General features: G+C 31.7%; 1 protein-coding gene across 3 annotated transcripts; it reads left to right on the top strand.

Moving 5' to 3' along the window:
* The first annotated feature begins 4,600 nt into the window (after nucleotides 1–4,600).
* Nucleotides 4,601–27,544, top strand: LOC134272137 (tachykinin-like peptides receptor 99D). 3 transcript variants are annotated; one of them, XM_062754379.1, is made up of 3 exons: nucleotides 4,601–4,757; nucleotides 14,029–14,067; nucleotides 26,228–27,544. In XM_062754379.1, exon 3 carries the CDS (start codon nucleotides 26,239–26,241, stop codon nucleotides 27,535–27,537), a length of 1,299 nt encoding a protein of 432 aa, XP_062610363.1. In that variant the 5' UTR covers nucleotides 4,601–4,757; nucleotides 14,029–14,067; nucleotides 26,228–26,238; the 3' UTR covers nucleotides 27,538–27,544. The 3 variants fall into 3 exon arrangements, with proteins under 3 accessions (XP_062610363.1, XP_062610364.1, XP_062610365.1); XM_062754380.1 differs by lacking the exon at nucleotides 14,029–14,067 and having other exon boundaries at nucleotides 4,610–4,757; XM_062754381.1 differs by lacking the exons at nucleotides 4,601–4,757; nucleotides 14,029–14,067 and adding an exon at nucleotides 24,974–24,997.
* The last annotated feature ends 259 nt before the right edge of the window (nucleotides 27,545–27,803 follow it).

The following is a 27,803-nucleotide window of genomic DNA, read 5'->3' on the forward strand; positions in this document are numbered from 1 at the left end:
ACAAATAAGAACAAGAGGCCCAGGGGCCACATCGCTCACCTGAACAATTGGCTAGGAAAAAGCACATTTCAGATCAGAACTGAAAGTTTACTGAGTTTCATCTTTCCTGGCCCAGTGGTTCTTGAGAAGAAGATTTTTAAAAATGCCATTAATTTTTCTCTAATTCATGATTATCTCCCCTTGGAAAAGGGCGTGGCCCTTCATTTGAACAAACTTGAATCCCCTTTACCCAAGAATACTTTGTAGCAAGTTTGGTTGAAATTGGCCCAGTGGTTCTTGAGAAGAAGATGGAAATAAGAAAAGTTTACAACGACGACAACGACGACAGACGACGGACAAATTTTGATCAGAAAAGCTCACTTGAGCCTTGGGCTCAAGTGAGCTAAAAATACCATATAGAAAAGTTGAAGTCATCACTTTTTTTTAATTTGTTAGGTTGCCACTAATGTCTATTACTAGTAAAATATCAAAATCTAAAACATGCAGGTGTTTCAGAACATGTTTTTGCATAGTATTTTGGTAATTAAAAATAGTTCTTATTGTTAAAATTCTTTTTATAGAAATATACTTATTTACTACATGTATAAATCCCATATAAAATTTTAACCCCTTGTTTAGGCCCACCCAACTCCCATAGGTATGGCACGCCAAATTCACAAAAATGAGATAAACCTAGTTTCACATTTGATAAACTAGGTTTATCGACTGTAAACTATAGTTTACAATCCGTAAACTATAGTTAACGATTCGTTAAGTATAGTTAACGATTCGTTAAGTATAGTTTTCATCTGTAAAACTATATTTAACGGTTGTTAACTACAGTTTACGAATGATAATCTAAGTTTATCAGTCTGTAATAAGCGTTAACAATAGATTTTGTTGATAAACATAGATTCACGTTTGACAACTATAGTTTACAATCGTAAACTATAGTTAAGAGTGTTAATCATAGTTTCACAAATCGTGAAACTATATTTATCAGATCGTTAACTATAGTTAACGGTTTGTAAACTATAGTTTACAAATCGTGAAACTGTATTTACCAGATAATCTATGTTTTGCAATCTCAAATAGTTGTTTTCGGTGTTAAGTATAGCTTACGGTTGTGAAACATAGATTATCGCGTTAACTATGGTTTACAGATGTAAAATATAGATTAACGTTGTTAACTATAGTTTACAGTCCGTAAACTATAGTTTACAACCGAAAAACCTAGTTTATTGACTGTGAAACTATGTTTAGCTCATTTTTGTGAATTTGGCGTGCCGTACATAGGTCATCAATACCGTTTTTCCTTTGTTTTCCCTCTCTCTTTTCCCTTCCCCTTTGAACATTCCTTTACAAGATTTGTAAATGTGTTTTTCTGTATTAATTTTTGTATGTTTATGTCTGTTTAGATATGTTTGTTATATTTATATTTAATTGTATTTGCTATTTATATTTCATTTAAATCCATAATTACGCATATGGAGGAAATAAAGAATGAATGAATGAACAGAGAAATAAAGACAACTATTACAGACAGCTGCTTCCACAATAAAAATGGTAAGTCGTTAATTTTCAGATCTTGTGACTGGTTATCAGTAATTCATGCATGTCCAAGTTCAATAAAAAGATGCTGGAGCTCCTCATAAACAATATCTAGATTTAGTCTCTTGGGACCAGGTCTTCCAACATTTATCTGCTGGAATAATTGTGATAATTTTATAGCCGACCCATTTTCATATTCTTGATATCTATCAACATATAAGATCTTATTTCATTGCATTTCACCCATTTGCTGTTGGTTAGTGCGTTTATACTAAATTTGACTACGGAATCCTCCGTTTAAAAAAACTTCTATGACGTCACCTATTGTTATTAGTCTACGTAATTCCACCGACTCAACCAGCACTAGTTGGATATTTAAATACCCAACTGAGGTGCAGAAAACATAAAACAATGAACAAAAGAGATAAAAGAACTTTAAAATGTATTTCCAATGCATATGAAAAATAATTATTATTCCAAATGTGCCACACTATTAGAATTAATTTCCAGTGTACACGGAATTACCGTAATTACTTCACATTTATCACATTAATCCTGTTTCAAATGCGCTTCAAATGCTCACAGAAATAACAATTCCTCCGACTTTTGCACACTTTTAGAAATGTTTTCGGTATTAAATTTGAAAGCATCACTTTTTGACACATGAATACATTTTCACCTTAAATCTTAAACTACATCACTTCTTATTGCTGAATATTATTTCAGGGTCCGTTATCAGTAAACCCCTTCAGATTATCCGAGATTCATCTCTGTTTCATTCTTTTCCGGAGTATTTCCCTAAACAACTTAGATATTTGACAGTCCATCTATTTTTCGACACCATTTTTATTGCAGATCATGATGTGGAATTTTTTCAAGCAGGTTCAACATAACACCGCCAATCTTTTTAGCTGTTTAAGCACTACTACAAGTATTGTCCAAATGGAACTCCAAAAGAATCCAACACTTTTTTCTCAACAAACCATCATATTATGATATGCAATGACAAAATCCCAACCTTTTATCAAAATTCTGTAGTTTTCTTCAGCTTTCAGGTCAAAAGTATCCAAAAAAAAAACTATCCGAACCTCTCTAATTTACTGGATTTAAAAATATTCTTTGTCTGATTTCATGACTGTTCAGTACAATGAAAAGGGTTAAAATGAAATCAGCACCATGTAGTTTCATGCTCACTAGTCCATGAATAAGAGAGGTGTTCGATTAGGCTATTGTTTTGTGTCACAGTTGGATATTTAAATGGGCTACGTCCTATTGTATTAGACAAGTTGGATATTTGAATGGGTACATGTTTCATTGGGGTCCAAAGTAGGGAATTTTTAAAAGTAAGATAAATAACTCGATAGTGTTGAATAGTTTATAGAAAACATCCCCTCCTTGGGCCTTCGGCCCTCGGAGAGAATGTTTTCTCTAAACTATTCAACACCATCTCGTTATTTATCCCTTACATACCTGATCAATGCATGGGGCTTAAGGGTTGGATCGGTCAACAGGGGATGCTTACTCCTCCTAGGCATCTAATTTTACCTCTGATGTTCCCAGAGGTCTGTAATTTTGTTTTCCCCTGTTCACCTTTCCCTTTTTATACTGGATTTATGATTTTGACTACTGTGGTTCGTTATACATTCATCTTTTACAGTCAACAATATGAAATACAAGTTATCTGTCAAACAAACCGCGTTTTCAAATAGTTATATTTCCGTTTCTAATTTTTTCTCTGTGATAACTCTTTGAAAGTTAGGGGAGTATAATTCTAATGTAAATTAGGCAGGTCGATCGGTCAGGAGCTAAGGAGGCCTAATACGCATGCAAATCTCGTGCGCATCTGTCTAGAATGGCTTACGCTAAGGAGGCCAAATATGCATGTAAATCTCGTGCGGCTGCCTTTGTGTTTGGCGTCGGTGGCCGAGGACTGTTGAAATTGGCATGGAAGTCATCGTGTAATTTAAATCTGTTAGTCTACATTTTTAAAGGCTAAATCTACAATTTTATTTCACTATTAAATGGAAATATAAGAAATCACTGTCTAGTTAGTATAGTATGCCAGGGACATCAACGATAGTGGAAAACATGGGATAATTTATTCATAACGGGCTTCGCCCGTTATGCAAATTATCTCATGTTTATCACTATCGTTGATGCCCTGGATACTACACTAACTAGACAGTGATTCCTTAAAAATACCACGGCCTCTTTATATGGTGTTTGCAGTATGCAATTTAGCCTTTGGACCAAATGGAAACCACGAAAAACCATTTGGGAACTATCACAATCCATCAGCCAAGAGTATATCAAAATCCTACCAATTATTATGCGTGGATTATGTTTTAAATTAGTTAAATGAACATAAAATTAAGTTAGAAATCACTTTTAAACTATATTTTGTTGTCTCAATACACAATTTCGCAAAATAACAATGTAATGTTAATTTGTGCGAAAAACCATATGAGTTTGTGACTTGGAATGCCCGCGGGCCTGAGCTTAGTTTTTTTTTATTTTTAAATGACAATATAGATACATTTTACTGATGATACCAGCACTGGAAGTTAATTCAAATATTGAGTTTGTGCATGCACATTCACATACTCAATATTTACATTAAATTCCACTGTCCATGACTGATGAAGGTTAATTTGCAATTGGATAAGCTTGATTTGTCGCGTATTGAAAATGTCCCGAGATTGTTACTCTATAGTAAATAGTGCTAATTTCAGGAATTTGCAATCGTGACTGTGACACAAAATTAAATTTAAATTCGTGTTCCATCGTTCCATTACTTTTTATAGACAGAAAGGCAATTTGGTGCAATTTTATCAAAGGAGGAAGTTAAAAAGTTGTTTAAGTGACACATTCAAATCATCAAAGGATCTAACACGTAAATTGAAGAACTCAGAACTCGTCTTGAACTCGTAAGCATCTGCATGTGTCCAATAAGCATCAAGTAGCAATGAAATATTCCCAACAGAGTTCGGTAATTCTTGACAAGTTTGGTCTCAGTTACAAGTACAGCTGTATACAGGGGTTTATAAGAGAAAACACTGGGTCACTCTAGACAGAATTCAATTCACTCAGGAATGTAAAGAGGTTTACTCATATTTCCTGTTTTACTGAAAACAACTTTAGCATTGCTTCATCACCGTGAATAATAAACAGAATGCAATGTTTTGTGACGCCAGGTTGACGAATCTTGATTGTATCAATAATATACGGTACGTATAAAAGTTATATTAATGGCTTTAATAACAAACTATTGTATGTGCCGGGCAGAATATCACATTATGACAATATAATTTTTAAATTACTTGATCTATGATGCGCTTAGTGGTTGATTTTTATAGGAGATGCGCTAAAATAGCACTAATTATGGTGATTTTGGCGTGTCATTGGATAAACTACGTTGCTTCCGTGGATATAGTGAGGAAAATTGAATGTGTATTGTAAAATTGTTAACTTAATTCAGTGAATACGAATAATGAACCGATACACATCAAGATCGGTGATTCGGTTGAATTTGGGAGAAAATGTTTGCTTTATTTAAATAGACTAGAAAATGTACCTTTACATTTTCTATAAAAAATGCGTTTTACTTTAATCAATATGATTTTTTTTTTCAAATTCTGTTATCAAGTTTTCGAGATTTCTTCAAATATTTTGGTACTGATTCTATAATCCGCATAAGTTTTTAGGAAGATAATTATGGCTAGTTGAGTGTTAACATATGTCTATAAGCATTTCATTTACTTTGAAGTTTTGTGTAAAATTATCGTCTTAGCCCTTGCACAATTGTTGAAGCATTTTTTGCATGCTAATATGAGCAATCGGATCTGTACTATAATTGTAAGATTTGTAAGGCATGAGTAGAGGAACCTGACATTAAAAAGCGGGATTTGGTAACATTGAAAACGAATATCCTTTTCCCCAACAGATCAAGAAGCAATGTGATTCTATGATTTTAAATGTTTCATAAGTCATCAGTTCTATCAAAAAATATTTCCGGCTTTGAGTTCATGGTATAGAGTGAGGACAGGTTGTCATAAATTGAGACAAAAAATATCTAATTGTGAAAAAAAATTGTTCACCTACATGTAGCAAGCAATCGATTTGAAATTCCACCAGGAACAATTAGCATAATTAGCCCTTTGCCAGTTTAATTATTTTCATGCATTCTGGGTGAGGAAAATAGTTCCCTAGGTAAAACTGACGTGTAATCAATGAATATTGATAATACCATTAATATACAGACGGAATGTAAATGAATGTCACTCCTATACTATAGAAGAAAATCCAAGTTTTCTTTATTCATTCATTCTCAGTATATGTATATGTGACTTTCAGAAGTTCCATAGCAGTGATCAAAGGTCATTGCACAAGGTCGAGGTCACTGAAAGGGAAAATTAGTGGAGGAAATCAAAAGAGAATATACATTTAATTTAAGCTTACATAAACAAGGTCAAGGTCAATGTTGCAAGAAAATAAATTCCTGAAAACATTTTACAATTGTAGAAAAGTTGTATGGAAACATTTTAATGAGGTTGCTCTATATTATAACTCACAGACTCGCTGACAGAGCCCAGACGACCGTCTAAAGCCACGTGTTTTGTATAAATACCGTGAAATTTCTTGTTAAGATTTTTTGAAACAAATTCACAGCACAACCATATTACACTGATATTTTCCTACACGAAGAGGAAGTCATAGAGCATGGATCTTGATAATGACACATTTTTATTAATTGCCTCTAGCGACATACTGTGGCCTATGAATAATATTTTCCCATGAGACATCATCAGATTATTACGGAAGCTCATTAGTGCCAACCTCTATATATAAAGGAAAAGCAATATATATAAGCAAACCTCTATATATAAAGGAAATGCGATATATATAAACAGAACCTCGATATATATAAAGGAAATACAATATATATAAACAGAACCTCGATATATATAAAGGAAATACAATATATATAAACAGAACCTCGATGTATATAAAGGAAATACAATATATATAAACAGAACCTCGATATATATAAAGGAAATGCGATATATATAAACAGAACCTCGATATATATAAAGGAAATACAATATATATAAACAGAACCTCGATATATATAAAGGAAATGCGATATATATAAACAGAACCTCGATATATATAAAGGAAATACAATATATATAAACAGAACCTCGATATATATAAAGGAAATGCGATATATATAAACAGAACCTCGTTATATATAGAAAAAATACAATATATATAAACAGAACCTCGATATATATAAAGAAAATGCGATATATATAAACAGAACCTCGATATATATAAAGGAAATACAATATATATAAACAGAACCTCGATATATATAAAGGAAATGCGATATATATAAACAGAACCTCGATATATATAAAGGAAATACAATATATATAAACAGAACCTCGATATATATATAAAGAAAATGCGATATATATAAACAAAACCTCGGTATATATAAAGGAAATGCGATATATATATAAACAAAAACTCGCTATATATAAAGTGAAATACGATATATATAAACAAAAACTCGCTATATATAAAGAGAAAATTTTCCATGGCGTGACCTTTACTGACCTTTATTACATCAGTGATGCCCTCAGCATCCCACTGAGAGGCTCCTTGTCTTAATACATGGCATCACAATTCATGTTTGAACGCAAACTTACAAGATGAATAATTGTCAATCTTGTGGTGCAGACGATATATAAAAGAGATATCTTATATTACTGCCGGATAACAGATCCAAATTTAAAACATCTTGAGGAACTTATAGATGAGAGATATAGTTTCTGAAATGAAAACCAAAGGTGTGCTTGATGATATTACTTATAACTATCTACACAAAGCTGATAGCACAAAAATAGGGAGATTATATAAATTATTTACTCCCACAAATACACAAACTGGATTTTGAAATCTTTGATACCATTAAACAAAATGGAAGCTGCAAAACGCCTATCATCCCACAAGGGAGGCCTATATATCTAAAAAAAAAATGCACCTACAGAAAAAATAAGTCAATATACTGACTATGTTTTAACACCTATTGTTCATACTTTGAGCACATTTACATGTATTAGGGATAGTTCAGACTTCATTTTGAGAATAGAACGCCTGCGACCACACAGCGAGTGCCTGCATGTGGTCAGTTATGATGTAACATCACTTTACACAAACATGCAATTCGAGAAGCTAATCGCAGCCGTTGAAACGGCTTATAGAGAATTTGACAGAAGCGTATTCTCAATCCAAGCCCCGCCCACAGCGGACTTGAGTTATTTAACCACATTAATTCTAGTAAATAATATATTTGAATTTAATTCAAATTTATATTTAAAACAAATTATAGGATGTGCTATGGGAAATGAAAATGAGATTCATGAACGCTTCTCTATAGCCAATGCCCATCACCCATTATTGAAATTCGCATATGAAATTTCTAGGCAAAGTGTCACAGTGAAAAATAATACCAAAAAACAAGAGATCTCCTGGTTTTTGTAACTAAATACAATCCAGGACTCCGGAAAATAAAACAGAAATTAATAAAATACCGGCTCATTCTTTGTAAAGATAAAGACTGCTATGCGATTTTCTCTGAATTGCCTATTGTGTCATATAAAGCAATAAGAATTTGAGTGATATGATCACCTTCTCACTAACTGAATAATCTGTATAACAGATTTGCAAATAGGCTCCTGATGTTGGCGGATTTGCAGCTAAGTAATTAACTGTAAGAAATTATAAATCATAAACCTCGTATCACACCGCCGAAACACTAAATTAGCATCGAGTCAAGTGATTTGAGGCAAGTGGCTGATGAGAGTCACTTTCTTTGAAACAGAACTGTGGGATAGAGATCACGTGATGGAAAATTTTCCCTTTATATGTATCGCATTTCTCTTTATATATATATCGAGTTTTTGTTCATATATATCGCATTTCTCTTTATATATATCGAGTTTTTGTTTATATATATCGCATTTCTCTTTATATATATCGAGTTTTTGTTTATATATATCGCATTTCTCTTTATATATATCGAGTTTTTGTTTATATATATTGCATTTCTCTTTATATATAGCGAAGTTTTTGTTTATATATATCGCATTTCTCTTTATATATATCGAGTTTTTGTTTATATATATCGCATTTCTCTTTATATATATCGAGTTTTTGTTTATATATATTGCATTTCTCTTTATATATATCGAGTTTTTGTTTATATATATCGTATTTCTCTTTATATATATCGAGTTTTTGTTTATATATATCGCATTTCTCTTTATATATATCGAGTTTTTGTTTATATATATTGCATTTCTCTTTATATATAGCGAAGTTTTTGTTTATATATATCGCATTTTTCTTTATATATATCGAGTTTTTGTTTATATATATCGCATTTCTCTTTATATATATCGAGTTTTTGTTTATATATATTGCATTTCTCTTTATATATATCGAGTTTTTGTTTATATATATCGTATTTCTCTTTATATATATCGAGGTTCTGTTTATATACATTGCATTTCCTTTATATATAGAGGTTTGCTTATATATATATTGCTTTTCCTTTATATATACAGATTGGCACTAATGGGCTTCCGTAGATTATAGTTTTTCTCTCAAATATACAAAGAGATCACTTTTGCCACTTAGAAACTCAGTATTTTAATGCATAAAAATTCTCTGTGTAATTTTGAAATAAATTGACTCTGGGTGACACCACTTCCATTTAAATGAGTCATTTGAATGTTTTTGATATACATGTACTTGAAAAGAAGTATCTTGCTGTGACCGTCATTTCAGTTTTTAGATATATCGACCCTACCCTATCTGTAAAGAATATTCATTTTCTTTCCTATATGTCGATTCGATATATTCCTTTGAAAATGAGATAAAATATACCACCGTCTGATACGTCTCTTTCATATTTGGATATTTGCCAAAAAATGCGTTAATTATAATCTTACAAAAAAAATTATGATAAATGTGACGACTTCAACTTATCCATTGCCAGCTCCCCTCATTTACATGTATATAGCAAAAGAAAAAACCATTATAACCTGTATATAGAGTTCATAGCTCCCATGCAGCTGATTCGACACGAGAGAGCATGCTCTACGTACGAACAATATCTAAAACAAATCAAGCTACTGACAAATAATGTGATGAAACAAGGATATTAACAGTCTTTTAAAGTCAACATTTTGTAAGTTCTATGGTCGGTATAATGACCTTGTCAGCAAATATAATCTTTCATCAAGTCGAAATTTGACTAATGTTTTTTTTTTAATACGAATAGGTTTGCCATTATTTATACACTGAATTGTCTAAGAATTTTTTCATCTACCCGTTTATGATAAGGATCACACGGCAGAAGTAACCTATTGAAAAGGGGTTCTTACTTCTACATTGCAACTAATCCCAGGTCTGATGTTTTTAGAGACCAGTGTTTGCTCTGATCCTGATTTGTATTGCTTCAGTGTACTCTGGAACATGCTTACTGTTCGTTCTTTTCATATTTGCTCAATAAAATGTAGGGCTGGATATAATTTCTTTCTATCGATGGCGTGATTAACACCATTTTATTTTGTAAACAAGGTAATTTCTTAAAAAAAGATGTTTTGCATTAATTCTCGACAATTAAGACTTGCTTAAATATGCTCAAGACAATGAATATTAATGAATCAAAATTGGAAACTTTTTTCATATTGAATTGTGTGAAAGAAGGATATGGAGATTACAAACAGTATTCAAAATCAAAGTCCATAAAACAATACAAAATAGGAGCAGAGCAAGCACGGACCTCCGAGACATCAGAAGTGGGATCAGGTGCCATGGAGGAATGAACATCCCCTACTGACCAGTCACACTCGCCGTGTGTCCTTGTCTTGATCCGGAAAATTACGAAAAAATCCTTTGTCAATTCAGTGTATAAATAATGGACTAATAAGTATAATTATCAGTCAGCATTTGTCTCAATGATAAATTGTATTTGCTGATAAGGTCATTGTATCTACCATAGAATTTACGAAATGATGACTTTAAACGAGACTGTAGATATTCTTGTTTAATTAACTTGCTTGTCAATAATTTACCTCGTTTTAGAAATTGTTCATACGTAGAGCATGCTCTTGCGTATCGAATCAACTGAGATATATATACACTCCGTATGCAGGTGATGAAGGTATATTGGTGCATAAGTAAGGGAAGTTGACAGTAGATAAGTTACAGTCATCACATTTCTCATAGAGCTTGGTTGCTAGATTACCATTAACGTCTTTTTCAAGTAAAATATCCAAGTATGAAACAGATGTTTCAGACTCTGTGGTATCTCTTATCTCAAGCTCTCCAGGATATATTGTATCGACGTAGGAATGGAAATGACCATTGTTAATTGACAATACGTCGTCGATATATCTAAATGTCGAGTTGAAATCTACAGCAAGTGTTTTCTCCTTTTCACGCATAGGATTTTGCACAAATTCTGCTTCATATGAATATAAAGATAGGTCTGCTAATAAAGGAGCGCAATTGGTACCCATGAGAATTCCCATTGATTGTTGGAATACCTGGTTTCCAAAAACCACATAGATATTGTCAATCAGAAACTCAAGCATCTCTTTGATGTCAACTTCAGAGGGCTTGTGTGTGCAATCAGAATGTGTTTTAACAAAATAATTTTTGCAAATGACCTATGACCAGGTAAGTAAATTTACGAGTTCCATTTTTATTGAAAAAGCAACTGTCAATGATATCAAAAAGCCTGGACTTTAATTTATCGTGGGGAATGGTTGTGTATATAGTTGAAAAGTCGCAAGTTTTTTAACTGTTGATTTTGGTAAGTTCTTGTGATTTCAAATTGTCCAAAAGTTCTTTGGAATTTTTGAGTATCCACATCTGATTCACATCACTTCTTGAATATATGGTTGCACAGTACTCTGAAAGTTTTTCTTTCACTACTGTCAATATCTTAGTGAGGAGTAAAGAAAGAGACTTGGTTGAACATTTACTGGAACCCGCAATGTATCTTCGTTTGTAAGGATTTTTATGAAGTTTCGGAACATTCATTGTCTTTTTTCATTGTCGTGTGTTGTTCGTCAGCCGTCTCTTAAAACTGAAATATTTTAAGCTTTTTCTCCGGAGCCAATTCTAATAATAAGAAATTAATGTGAACATCTACGACCAGAAAGGAACAAAATTGGTGACTTTCTTTATCTTTTTTACTTTACTTAAGTATCTCTTCTAGACTTCAACTGTCGTTATTGGCATTTAAATAATAAATAATGGTTTTCTTATCAAAAAATGATATACATGTCTCCTAGGCCTCAGGTAAGATTCATTACCGGACGAAGTTTTTATTTCTATTCATAGTTATTGCATTTAATTTTTATAAAAACCTTATCTTTGCTTAGAGAAAACAGAAAGGCTATTTTTGTGTTTTTAGGAAACAGAATTCATTCTTAAACTTGTACATGAGAAGAAGAAAACACCCGATGTAGTCTTCCACTCAACATTTATATCTATTATATATATATATATATATATATATATATATATATATATATATATATATATATATATATATATATATATATATATATATATATATATATATATATATATATATATATATATATTAGAGTTGGCAAATCGGACGATTTTTAGTAACCGGTCACTCGCTCAATCTTCCGATCGAGTACCCGGTTACTCGGATCATTTATTCATATGTATCATTTATCTCATCTTTTACTCATCGGTTCTAATAAAACACAAAGGTATTGTGAATTAACTTTATTTATAAACTTATAAAGAACATGCACGCAATATCTTGAATTTTGAATATAATTATAATCAAAAAATTAATTAAATCAGAAGAAAAATAAATATGCAATGTTTCACGCTATTTTACAATGGCGTTCATCAGTTTAACTTTTCAACCCCCGATATATGTCACGATCAAGGAGAATAATTATCAAGAAATTTGAAGTCACGATAACTCCAATTCACATTAATTACATTTTACAGGTATAGAATCAGCTGTTCTTTTAAAATACTTCCAAGTTATACATGTCTTTGGCGGCATCTTTTTAAATCATTTAATGAGGTAATTATAACTTGGGTCTTCAAAACTTGTATAACCTGCTGGCAATCCAATTAAGCTATCAGTTAAGTGTGAAAACCAATCAATCGTATTAGTGAAACCATAGATCATTAAGTCTAACGGTAAAGAAAATTAGAGAAATGTTTATTTGTACGCTTATAAACAAATTAACATTTTATTTTTTAGTTATTTACCATATAAGATGCATTTTATCCGAGTAACCGAATAGCAGTTTTACTAACCGATACTCGCATCGTTCGACGGTTAACCGGTTAACCGGGTACTCGTTGCCAACACTAATATATATATATATATATATATATTATATCGACGACGTATTATCAATTACTAGTAGTTCATGTTCATGTGTCGACTTGATATATATTTTAAAGTGAGCTTTAAATAAAAGATACCACAAAGTCTGACATGTCTGTTTCATACTTGATATTTTACTTGAAAAAGACGTTAATGGTACTGTAGAAGTACCTTTCTTCCACGTGGTATTACGCTATGTACGCGGTCACAAATTTTCCGCAGAAATATGTCCAAGTGTACTAAAAATAAATGTAAGGCATTTCCTACTCGCGGATTAAGCTCAATTTCTGTTTAAGTGGAAAAAAACGTCAACAGTAATCTATCATCCAAGATTTATGATAATTGTGATGACCAATATTTCTATCATCGGCAACTTCTATGATTCTTACCTGCATGTGGAGTTAACGTCTCCTGGTTTATTCGATCATCAAGAGATTGCTTTATGTACAAACAATTTCAAAAACGAGGCAAGCTTTTGACGAACAAGTCGACGAAGCAAGAAAATGAACAGTCCTCACCAAATTATAATATTATTTTTAGAACAGTTCTATTTTAGTTGGATCTAAACTACTTTAAACCTGAGAAACTCATAAAAGGCATGTTGCAGTAGGGGTCTTCATTCAGTTGTGATTTGGTATTTATCAATTAGTTGCAGACCTATTACAGAAGAGGCCTAACCTTTGTTTGAACATTTCATATCTTTAAACCATGCAGCTTATGGTTACTCTAATAGATTGTTTATCAACATGACATTTGAATATTCATCATCCAACTCGGAAATTTCGGCTATAAGCTAGGATCATACAAATCATCGGAGACACGAACAATTTCATAATGATGCTATCATGTCCTTTGTTTTAATTTGACAAGTATCGATTATTTTCCATTCTGTAATCAATCCCAAAAATAATGACAATATTTGAATTTTCCATTCCGTTATCAATTATCCCTTAAATCATCTGATTCTGGAACAAGGGAGTGTATTTATTATGCAGTGAAGGATTAATGTTGACTTTTTATTCTTGCAGCTGATGGAACAACGTTATGTGGTAACCAGATACCATTTGGTGAGTAGTTTAGACTCAAATATTTACTGAATGTCGTGATTGAGTTCACTCTAGTGAGCAATTCGACCAGAATATTTAAAAAACTTGTTTGCTTTGAAATAGATTCCCCTCAGCTAAATTTACTGACAGAATTAATGGAAATAATGGTAAACGTGATGGATAGCTTAATATGCTTCTGATTGCCCTGATGTGAACAAAACACAAGAGACAGATACTCAATAATTCTGTTTTTTATGATGATTGCAAGTATCTGTTCAAAAATTAATTTCACTGAAACATCAGAAATTGCAATGTCACAATTGCGTGAAATTCATCATGATTTATCATACTCTTTGAAGCTTTAACGAGAGTGGATAAGCATTTTGAAAATTTATGGACACTGTTTGTATTAACACGACCTAGAAATTAGCACATTTCTCATTTAGTTTATTAAGTGTACTCCAAAGTTTAAAATACAATCTATCTAAAACAATATATTTTGCCAAGAAATGTTATGAAAAACCGTAGTATATAGAGCTGAAGATTTCGTGATAATATTCGTTGGATCCGACTGGAGTATAGATTCAATTTTAAGAGCCCACTAAGATATTTGACAAATATGCGTCAGTTGAAAGCAGCGCTCTGATTGGTTGCTTTCTTTAGATAACTCGTACACAAAATATAAATTGTAAGGATTGACATGCTTAGTGAAGGATATTTAACATGTTTATATAAATAAATATTACCGAATATAGTAAAATACGTACAATGAAACCACAGCTTTATTGTTCAATGCCATTACGATGGTTTGTTTTCCCTCCGTTTTGGTGCACTAAATTTGATTGTTAAAGAAACCTCATTCTAGAAGTCCGAGAAAAGAAGGCAACACAAGAATATTAAAAGTTTTGTGTAAATTCATAATTTTAATGTAAGAAATTTGCTGACAAGCCCCTGTGGAAGTCCAAGGCAACACAAGAGTTTTGTGTAAATTCATAATTTTAATGTAAGAAATTTACTTGCTAGTAATTTCAATGACGAAAAAAATGTGAACAAAACTGGTGCTTAACAAATGCCATAATCTCAGAGGGTTGATCTACAAAAAATTGCCATTTGTTGGTCTCCTGCTTTTAACTTAAACCCATATTATTGTTTTATACAAACATTTTATACTATGAAAAAATTACTAGTAGTTCCGTGATTTTAATATATAATTTGGTCTGTTTATTTATAAAAATGAAGAAAAAATCGTCAAGTTGAAACTTAATATCCGTTAAAAACATAGACCTGTGTATTCAATATAAGAGAGAACATTTAATTACCAACACAAAGAGCAATGTCTTCCCACAAATTTTTATCAAAATAGAAAATCTGGGTCATAACACCAAATTTTCTATTTAAAAAAAAATTATGGGAAGCTAGTAGGGCAGTTCAGTCAGCAGTTGATTGAAGATGTTTCCTCTCTCTTTGTTATAAATTGTATATAAAAAGGACAAACAGTAAGGCAGTCAAAGAAGCCATTCAACAGGTGAACTATACAATATCACATAAACTGTATAGAGCAGGAAGAGGTCTAAATGTTTTTCGGTTTACTGTGTACTTAGTTAACGGAAAGGGATTCTTATCTGAACACAACACTTACAGCTTGCGATGGTCAACAATGATAAAAAAAAATCAAGTGTGAGGTGTTTTTTTTTTTTTTTTTTTTTTATACACAATATTAACATAAAACCATAGAAAAATCAATTTGTTCATCAATTTAATTATTGGAGACAGAATATTATAAATTACAAAAACAATTAAGCAATGAAATATTTCGAGATAACGAACAGTATTCAAGATCAAAAGATAAAACAATACAAAACAGGAGCAGAACAAACATCAGAGGTGGGATCAGGTGCCACGGATCCGGAGGAGTGAGCATCCCCTGCCGACCGGTCACACCCGCCATATGCTTCTTGTCATGATCAGGAAATAACAGAAAAATCTGTCGTCAATTCAATGTGTAAATAATTGACTAACAAGTAGTATGAAAAACGTCATTCAACATTTGATTTAATGATAAATTGAATTTGTTGACAAGGTCATTGTATCGAGCATAGAACTTACAAAATGATGACTTTAACAGATGCACATCTGTTTCATATTTGGAAATTTTACTTGAAAAAGACGTTAATGGTAATCTAACAACCAAACTCTATGATAAACGATATGACTAACGTTTCAGTCGTCAACTTCCCTTACTTATGTATCAATAGACCTTCATCACATGCATATGAAGTTTATATCTTTCAGTTGATTCGATACGCAAGAGCATTCTCTACGTATGTACAATTTCTGTAACAAGGTAAATTATTGACAAATTAGTTGATGAAATACTGGTAAGAATATCATCCGTCTTGTTTAAAGTCATCATTTTGTAAGCCTGTTTTACTTGTTTATAAAAAAAAATATACGGAAAATGATATATTTACAATTTTACATATATAATAAATATCTTCTTTTACTCAAAATCTGTAAGGTCATCATTTCTTGTTACTAAATTTATTTAAAACTAAACTGTTCTGTGCTGCGCGGTTAAATCATCAAAGGTTGTCATTTTCTGTGTCTGAAGTACATTCACTTTCTCATTTCAAATACTGGGGAGACTACTGAAAATCAGCTCGAAAATGCTTTGAAATTTACCATACGCCAACATCATTAGATAGATAGCAATGACTTTAAAATAAAATGTACCATACGCCGATATTATTAGACAGATAATGACTTGAAATAAAATATTTTTTGCCTCATTTTTTTCTTTCAAATTTTTTTTCATAAATAATACTGGTGTATATTCTTAGGAAACTCGGGATAAAAATGAAACACCCTGTTTACGATTTGCTGGCCAACCCTCGTAATAAAATCAAATATGTTATTATTATTTTAAATAGAGTAGAATTACTTGAAATTTCCATAAATTCAATATCAAACTTTGTAATTAAGCCCTTATTAGGGTCCAGGATCTGTCGCTCCCACGTTCTTCATTAGGTTAATTCTTATCCTAGGATACTGACTTTGTTATATAGGAGTTGATAACGGTCTGTAGTAATCGGCAAAGTTTAACTTGAAAGGTTTTAAGCAATGTTTCGATTGTGGCATGCAAAATTGATGACTTTCAATTCCATTGGCGCTAGTTATAGCGACTGCCCGTGCTGAACTTATTACGATTCCGGTTAAAAGCATATTGAAGTTGACTATCAGGCTATGGCCTTCTAGTCTTTTAGCAGCAATGCTTTGCGATTAGTGTATTTTGTGAAAATTGATCGACACTTTTTTCTCTGTGTAGGGCTTATGGAACTTATGGTAAGTCGTGTTTCTTCAGAGAAAAACGAGAGGATAACAAAGGCTTTAGGCCTCCTAGTCTATAAGCAGCAATGCTTTGCGATACGTGTATTTTGTGAAAATTGATCGACACTTTTGTCTCTCTGTAGGACTTATAGAGCTTATGGTAAGTATGTGTTGCTTCAGAGAAAAACGAGGGGACAACAAATATTCTTATAGCCATTTTTTTTTATTTTAAATATAACATTTTTTGATATTATAAAAGTGAAAGTTCTAGCTTTGGTATGAAAATGGTTAATAAGCAGTTATTTAGCCAACGTTGGAGAGAGAAATATTTTCAAAAGATGTGAATTTTAAAAAGACGTTTGCATTGCCACCAATGTAAATTGATTACTGAGTATTATATAATTGAAACAAGTCTATTGAAAATCCAGTGCAATATATTATATATATATTTTAAAGGACTACGAGAAGAGCATTTGTGTTTGAAAATTGTTTTATATATTTATTTAGTCAAAATATATCTGCACATATCTACTTCTCTACTGTAAAATCACAAACACTGTATTTTCATAGGGGTCAAATTTTCGAGATTGAGGAAAATATTCGTGAATCTCTCCATGCCTCAAAACAACGAAAATTAAACCCCCGAAAATTAGTGATTTCACAGTATTAGTCTTTCAGGATTCTTTATTTTTTCAAAACGACTTTAAATGTAATTTTTGAAATTTTCTTGTTTCAATTATTAATTTGAAACAATAATTATTTTGGTTTGCTACGCAATTCAATTATTTCATGTATAAATAAATTCAAATATTTAAATTTATAAGGTCGGTATGGAAAAAGTGTTTATAGAACTCACATATTTTCTTACTCATGTTCTTTTGGAATAAATTGTTGTTTTTTTTCAACTTAAAGATAAGACTGAACAAAGTCGAATAAACTTAAGAATTTAATTATAATTATTATGTATACATTGTAACATTATTTTTTCTCTCTTACATCTTTTAATTTTAGAGAGTTGTTGCAACTCCATCATCACCTGGCAATTCTCCTACTGCATTACTTTATGTGCGTATTTTGCCCATTTCATATTCATTCTCATTTGTGAGAAGGAAAGTGATGAACTTGTGTGTACATAACTTAGGTTTTAATGGTAATCTTGGTTTCTCTAACACAATTATTGTTGATATAGAACGTCCTTGCTAAATGCATCATGGTTAAGGAGACCTTGATTATCAACACACTGATGAGAACTTATTCCTTTTCCTCCATAAAGTTTTTCCCTAAGAAAATAAATCAAATGAACATAGCTCTCCCTGGATTGCTTTCTCAAAGTCCCCACTGTGTCGTTATAGACTCATTGATGACGTAATATGCTTTCTATAACTGGATATTTTTGTCAGATGACCCGACATTAATATTGCCCTCAAAGCTTAAGTGGAAATGACTATCAATGATTTTTCATAGAAAGTATTTAACGGATTTTCCCCCCATTTTGCTTTGGTGTGCTTTCATCTCAAGCAGGACAATGGCAACTGTGAATATAATCATGGCCTTATGAGGTTAAACAGAGTACACATGGACAGTTCAACGACACATGCAATTTTAAATTGAATAAACTCTGTGTATCCATCGCATTATTGACCATTAAATGACAATAGGTGTGGATGTGCACATTAGTGTTTATTCCTCTGGTCGTGAAGAGGAACCTCTGGTCCAAGTCTAGTGAGCTGGCTCACTGATTGCATCGGAAGGAATAATCACAACTCTGGTATGCAACTGTATTTGGTTTTCTATCGTTTATTTCCTTCTTAAAGCAATATGAGCTGCATTTTTTGAAAATTTTATTTTGCTGTTAAATTGTGTAATTATGATAAATTTGAATGAAATTTAAACCTTTATGATCAATTAGACTAAAATAAAGCAGAAGAACGACTTAGAACTATTCCCAATCTAATATACAGCTTTATGTAAAAAAAAATATTATTGTACAGGACAACAATAATGTAATTTGATTCAACTGAAGCTTATAAATAGTTCTCTTATCGCAAATATGAACAACAGATGTTTGTTAGCGTTATTTTTTCTGTCACTAAAATAGTTATTTATAATTTTGCAACAAAAACTTCCGACATCAAAGTTGCAGCTTAAATGATTAATATTTAAAGATAATTCCTCAAAGTAGATACAGTGGGTAAAACTCCCTCACAATGGTCCTTTTTTTCCATAGACTTGATGAAATATCTCTTTTGACATCTGTTCATTTGCCTAATTTGAAGGGAGGGGTGAAAAAACAAAACCCTGCATTATTTAATAAAATACTAGTATTACAATTCTTTCATTTATGAAGATGTCTTTGGACCTCTCACTATCACTAAGGACAGAGATGAAGGATCCGTGATCATTAAATCTACTTGACTCTTAGTCTTCAATATTCTTATGGCGATTGAGTTGTCAAGTATTCATGTTACTTTTTGATAGCTTCGAAACAGATTCTCACAGCTATACACTGTTTCTTGTTAATCAGATCAAAAGAAATAATCTCTATGAAAGAAGGAAGACTTCTACTTGGATCGAAAAAGTTTTTAATGCACTTCTATCCTATATTTAGATAAACAAAGAATTTGCCTGTTTTTGTTTTTTGTTTGTTTGATTGTTGATTTTTTGGGGTCATCTTTCTAATGAATGAATTCAAATATCAGTATATTAGGGTAGAGAATTAACTTAACAATATATTCAAACTTTCAAATTTATTAAAAGTTTAAAGATGACTTTCAGATGTCCTCTGGTCTTTTCGAAACTGTCCAAGCTCTTGCAAGCAACGCTTTTTCTTTGTCCTTGTCTGAGTTCACTAAAACTTATCATCTCTTTCATCTCTAGCATGTATGGCAAAAATGTTTATAAAATTTTCAAATATAATATAAATATAGCAATATTTCTCGTGTTTAAGTCATTAGACATCAACTAACATTGGAAATTTCAGCTGCAGCCTTCAGACCACCGTTCATTACCTTTTTCATTCAATGAGGATTTTCTTTGGCTGAAAAAAATTGTTTTAATATTAATTAAAAACTTGTTTATGTGAGCCACCGTTAGACACCTGTAATTACAGGTTTTTTAAAACCTGAGCAGCAAGATAGAAAAACATCATTTACGACATGAAAAATAGATAAAAGCGTTGATCCTGAACATTAGCAGTGGGATTGATCGCACGCGGAGAATACCTGACTTTTCGAACTCTACTGAGAGCTCAATACAATGATATCAGTTGACGTTTCAAATATTTACGAAACGTTCGTAAGAGTACAATGACACTTGAAGAGTGTCACTTTGTCCGTCTGTTGCGTCAACACAAATGGAAAAACATTCGTTTGTACTGATCATTAATTGGGATGGACTTTTTAGGGTTGAGAGCGTCAGTCTGATTTTTTTATCCTACATTTCGTCAGCTTTTGCTGAAGGTACAAATGAACGACAATTGCAAAATCAAGAAGTGTTACACTGTTTTATTGTTTTATATTTTAATCTAATGTACTTAATGAGTTAGCCTTTGACAAAATTTTCGGCTTTCAATTTTGAAATTTTTTTTTCTAATAATGAAAATAGACTAAATGATATTTGTCTGAAGAGTTCAATGGGTAAGTATCCTAGTGAAATAATAAAAAAAATTAATTTTGCGCTGTTATTATAAACCATTATTGATGGACGTTAACTCATCAATATATTATCGGAGTTAATGTACCGATTATCACAATGCATATAACGTACTATGCCAAGATTCACACGGTTCTGAAAGTTTGATATCGATAGTTTGACCTCTGTCTGCTCGGACTAGTGTACATTTTCCTTAATCATTCTCCTGACCTTTGTTTGGACTAAAATGATAAATTATAACCCGATTCCCGAGTTTTATCACATTGTCAGCTTGACAAAAATCGTCCCGTTAACACAGATGATTGATGAAGGCCGAACTAAGGATTGCTTGTTAATGTGACGATTTTCAAAGTTAAGGACAACACTAGGTTAGTAACTTTTCTGTTTCATTTTGCAATATAAAATGACTATATTGCCTACTTTACAAAACAAAACTTTATGCACGAATGGTAATAATTGATCATTGGTATAAATATCCACGCTTTAAAAATACTTTGAAATTGTTTCTGTGTTTGTTTGTCTTCAACATCGAGTTTTTCGTTTTTCTCTCGATTTTTTAAAATTATTTTTATTTAAATGTTGTCAATAATGTGTGAATACCATTTTGTTATACGTACAAGACATTTCAGAATCGAATATAGTATACTCATACATTTTCTTATCCACTCCATGTAAAGGAATATTATGAAGATAATCATTCATTTTTCTGGATATAAACCATTCATCATTAAGACACAGATTTTCTTTACATGGAGGTTTCCTGTGAGATAATTTTCTGGTCAATGTTTTTGTTTGTGTGTGTGTGTGTGTGTGTTTTTAACAGAATCCAGATTTAATTCATTGAATTATTGAATCTTAACCATTAAATTGTTTTTAAACTATTGAAAATATGTGCGATTGACATAAGAAATTATTATGAGCAAAGTACGTAATTTATATGCTATCATGATTCAACAGTGCATGTTCAAATCATGATGTTAAAGCATGGGACAAGCTACATGTACAGTAAGTGTTAAGGTTTCGTTAAAATGTGGTAGTGAACAAATATTTCGAAAAATCTTCATCCAATGCATACGACAACTACAAATTGAGTTACCTAATTCACAGTTGTAATTTCTTGTATTGATATGTGTGTAAACACATACTATTAATTATGCTAGTAATCTCACGTTTTGATATGCTTGTAACCTCTTTTGTTGATGCAACCAAATAAAGATATATGTACCAGCTTGACACATCAAATGTGGCTAGAAAAATACTTTTAAATTAATCTTTTGCAACAATACTTTGTGATAAACGTGTAAAGTTCAGCTTTTCTTTCGTCATCTTACCCTACTTATCTAGCAATATACCCTAATCACCTGCATATGAGGTTAATTCGAAACGAAAGAGTATGCTGCACGTAAGAAACAACGCTATCTATTGATAAACAAAAAATTGATGAAACAAGAATTTCCTAAGTGTCGTTTAAAGTCATCATGTTCAAGTTTTATGGTCGATATAGTGACCTGGTTAGCAAAAGGTCGAATGACGACTGTCGTTTTTCATACCTAGGCAATCATTAACACAATGAGTTGTCTACGGATTTTTCTGTTGGTCCGACCATGACATGATACATAGAGCAGATGTAAATGGTCGACAGGAGAATTTACTCCTCCATGGCATCTGATCCAATGCACTTCTATGTTTTTAGAGGTCCATGTTTCTCTGCTGCCAATTTTTATTATTTCAATGAACTTTTGAGCTTGATTCTTGTTTTCTCTAGATTTATCACTTACGTGGTGATACTTTTAAAGTTCATAACTTGTTTTTATCTTATAATTATGCTTAGTTGCCTGCAACCTCATGAATTTGAAATACATGTAATCATGTATTGATATGCTGTTAATCGCATGTCCCATGAATTGATATTTAAACTTCCTCGATATATATAAATTAATATCAGTATTAATATGATGGCAAACTCACATCTCGATATGCTTGTAACCTCTTGAAATGATATGTTTGTAATCATATATACTGAAATGCTTGCCTCTTCAAATGTTACTATTTTTACAATGTTAATGATTTAGATTTTATTAGGATGTAAACGCTGTGTCACTATTTGTTAAAGAAATAGTTATGTTAACCAATCAAAAGTTTGTTGAATGTTTTTAACAGTGAGTCATTTATGTGAATTTAGCGCCCTCAAACTGTTGTGCTTTAAAGAGGTAAGAGCCGTTTGTGACGTTTGTGACGTCGTAAAGTTAAAATAACGCAAACGATTATTGCGAGGGGAAAAAGAGACAAATTAATTTTAAATGCAAATTTGTTGTATTTTTACCTATCAACAGGGTTAATTTTTTAAAAGCTATTTTAAAATATAATTATAATGGAGTCATTGATATAGTACATGTAATCGTTTATTGAAATTGAAAACATTTAAAATCTTATTCATAAAAATATCTCTTAAATTTTGTAGTCACACCAAAATAATTTTCCGTTTCACCCTTTCATGTGTGTGTTATTTACAATAATTTTAAATACAGTAATTTTTTAAATTGAAAACATTTAAAACCTTATTCATAAAAAACTTAAAGTCACACCAAAATAATTTCGATCAGCTTTTGTGTCTAAAATAATTTTTAAGACATTATTTATTTAAGATATATGCGCTATTCCTTTCCGACTACATTCCCTGAAGACTGATATACTTAATGGTTTTAAACCATTTTTGGATTTATTTTTATCGAGAAAAGAACTGGTATAAGAATCATATAAAGGTTGTTTTTAGTTCTTATCGCTTTCAAAAATTTTTTTTTCGTTTGTTATTTCTTAAATGAAGCAGAAATTATTCAAAAACTTCTGCATAGTAGGAAAAAAAACACTTCCTGATACCTTTAACTCGACATTTAGATATATCGACGATCTATTATAAATTCACCAAAGTTACTTTCATTCTTATACCCATTCGATATATCCCTGTGAACTTTAAAAGACACCACAAAATCTGTCAAATCTGTTTCATATTTGTATGTTTTACTTATTTCAGACGATAAGGACCAACATACAAACTAAACTGTATTACAAACGAGATAATTTCTAATTTTCCATTGTCAAGTTTTTTTGGCTAAAAAAATAATCGATCAATCAATTTTTTTCTTCTTTTAAATTGTAATTATATTCACCTACAGATGGTGTTGACATCTCCCAAATTTTTCGATACTCAAGAGCATGTTCCTGGTACAATTTGTTTGTAAACCGTGGCACACTTCTGACAAACAAGTTGGTGTTACAGGAATTTAACAACCTCGTCTGACGTTAGCATTGCGTTAATTCAGTGATCGATGACATTGACATATAATATAACTAATCGTGGTAATTTTGCTGTCTTGTTTCATATCAATTGATAGATCTTTGTTTTATTGAATTTGATAACGGAATATTCTGTCTACCTGATCATTGTAAAGGGGCTCACGACGGGTGTCAGGCACCCGATTCCAAGTTAATTTAATTTCCAGAAATCCTTGTTTACGCCATATTCACAAATTTGTATTGAATAAAGATTTTATGATATCGTTCACTGTTTTCATTTATCGAATTCACTATTTCCATTGCTTCTATTTCTGTGTAACCTTGAAAATCAATTTAGAAAAGTATTGTTAAAAGAGATTTATTTGAGGCTACAGTTTAAAGTTTCTTTTCCGAGATTTATTGTTTTTATTTGATTTGCAGTTCCCTCTTCTATTTTTGTATAATCTTGGTATAATTCCGTTCAATGTTCATGTTCCGTTGGATATCGCAAGGAAATAGCACACAGACATGAAATCTACAGCCACTGGTTATTATTAAAAATCGGAACTTTGGACCAAACTCCAGTTTATTTTGATGTTCAAAAAAAATTATGTGAAAAAGAATCAAAAGCTCACTCGGAGTAGAATGTTATAAATCTTGTGCTACAGAAGTTGTGATAATTTTGTAGAAGTATAAAAAGGTAATTTGTTTTAAGTACGTATGTATATGTACTATTCGACTGCTACATGTGTCTCTGTTCACTTATATGAAGTAAAGTAGTAAGAATTTTAATCGACAATTACTAGTAATCTTTTCATCTGTTTGTCGTAAGATGCATTTTTGATTTTTTTTAAGAATTATAAACTTACATGTTTACTATTCGAAATTATTTTTTATTGAATTAAAAACAGATATTATAGAGTAAGTTCTTACATTCTCGCTTTAAACAGGTCCATAAATAACAGTATATTATCTTTAAAAAAAACACACGTTGCGTTGACTTTGAGAATTGTATTATAAATAGAAGTGCACGATTCGTATTTGTTTAAAGTTTACAGAGGAAATTCTTGTTGACAAAGCATTATTTGTATTTTTAAAAGTACATGACAAAGGCACCGGATATCCGATTTCGTATTAAATCAAAAATTAACTATCACTGTCGTCCTAAATTCTCATGAAAAGACTAAAGAGGAATTATATTTTTATTTCTTTAATTTTAACACAAGTATGAATATTTTCATTATACAGTTGGGAAAAAAAAGCAATTGGATGAATTCCTCGATTAAATTGAAAATATTTGAGACTATTTAATGCTTTTTGAACTCGTTGAGCTGAAATTAATTTTCTCAATAAATTGCACTAATTTTGGGAGAAAAATACACTCAACAACCATGCTAATTACAAAACTTAGAAATGATTCAGGTATTATGATTGATCATGTGTTTGGAAATATATCCGTACAGTCAACTTATAGTTCATGCGTTTTCAGTGCTCTTTGTCGTATTAGTTCTCTGATCTTTATCTTATTATGAGAGAAACAGCCGAGAGTGGGAGGTTTCATGGTTCGGTTACCAAGGAAAATTCCAGCAAGGTGTTTTTTTCTTAACATTTTAACAACCAAGTTTTTTTTTTTAAAACGACGATTTAGATTTTAACCTTCATTAGAAATGACTAAAGAAGGTACCATGTAAGGTGTGATTTAACCCTCATTGGGGTTAAAAAGGAGCAAAGGAAATTAAGCTGTCATCTGTAAACACGTTGTCAGCTGATATTGCGGGATTTATTGTGACCCCCTTTTCACTCATTTTAAGAGGATGAAGTATTTTGCGACACTTTTAAGCGTCTTCCGTCCTTTAATTTTTGGTTTCCGGTTTAATCACATGTGGAAACTGTTTTGATGAAATTTTTCATTTGTTATGATTCTTTTCAGATTTGATAAGGATGAACCAAACGCTTGAACCTTGTTTTGAAGAAGACCTTATTAATTCAGGAGAAAATGTCTGTGTCACATGCAGCAGATGTATTGACAGTGTGGATTTACTTCAAAAGATAAACACGAAATCTGTGGAGGCCATCTATACTCCAACTATTGCCTACGTCATTCTACTGTTAGTTTTGGGTATACCAGGAAATGTGTTAGTAGTGTACGTATACCACTCATGGCGCCGATCCCCCTCTCGTCTCGTGATTATAGCATTGGCCATTTTCGATCTTGTGAATTGTTTATTCACCATTCCAACGGAGTTATACTTTATTTTCAATCTTATTGTGAATCCTAGTCCGACATTATGTAAAATGTCTCGTTTTATCACCTTTTCCATGAACAATGCGTCCTCGTTTGTGCTTTTATTCATTGCAATCGACAGATTCAAGAGGATTTATAAACCTTTAAAACCGCCATACAGTAATAGAGTTACCAAAATCGTGATCAGTATAGCGTTTGTGATGGCATTCCTGTTCTCATGGCCATCTCTTCTCATTTACGGGTCTCAAACAATCACCATTCCACTTCCTTCTGCGAAGGGTTTGTGTTTAAAAGGACAAACCTGTCTCGTTGAAGATGACTTAACGTTAACCATGTATCCATTACTTTTTAATATAATACTGACCGTTGGAACATGTATTATTGATCTCATAATGATATGTGTGTATGTGTATATCGGAAGTAGGTCAATCAAGGCTATACGGGAAACTAACCAGTTTTTCCCCAAATTTGCCATGTCGACAAATGACAGTGTCGACTTTTCTGCCGAATACTCCCATGAAGTCAATGATCCTATTCTTGTTAACGGTGAAAAAGACAATCGGTATGATAGGAAACAGTCTGCAGTAAACGGCTCACATTCTATCAAATCAAAATATGATTCATTAGACAGAAAGGGTTCGACTGTCACCATTATTTCGACCAAAAAGGTACATTCCTCTAAACCATCATTTGCCAAGGCGGACAGAAGAGGTCGGAGGCAAATGCTCAAATCGACATTTATGTTGTTTCTAGTGACGGTCTTGTTCATTGCTTCATTTATACCATACTGTACCATTGTCTTTATACGGTATACACATAGCTGCCACTATGAGAGCCTCTCAACCACCGGAAAGGCTGTGTACAATGTGTTTTTACGTTCTTACATGCTCAGCAGTGCGCTTAATCCAGTCATATATAGTTTCCTAAGTAGCAAGTTCAGAAAGCAATGTAAAAAGATTGCTCACAAAATATTTTGTTTCGGTCGATATGTATAACAAGAAAAAGTTACTAAGTATATATACTATCATTCAATTTGTTTAAATGCTGTCATTTTATTTCTAATTAAGTTCATATAAATGTCTTTTACAAGTAAAATTGTGTCAATTGTTTTCTTGTAAAACTTAAAACACACAAGCTTTGCCTTTGAATCCATAGCAACAAAGAATATTGCTGAAAAATGAACTACAAAACTTACGGGTTTATATATTACCGCATATTTGAGTTCATCTCACAATATGCGTCGTTATCAAAGCTCTATCAT

Source organism: Saccostrea cucullata, unplaced genomic scaffold, assembly GCF_032062105.1.
Source record: "Saccostrea cucullata isolate Sc308-1 unplaced genomic scaffold, CSIRO_AGI_Scuc_v1 ctg188, whole genome shotgun sequence".
NCBI lineage: Eukaryota > Metazoa > Mollusca > Bivalvia > Ostreida > Ostreidae > Saccostrea > Saccostrea cuccullata.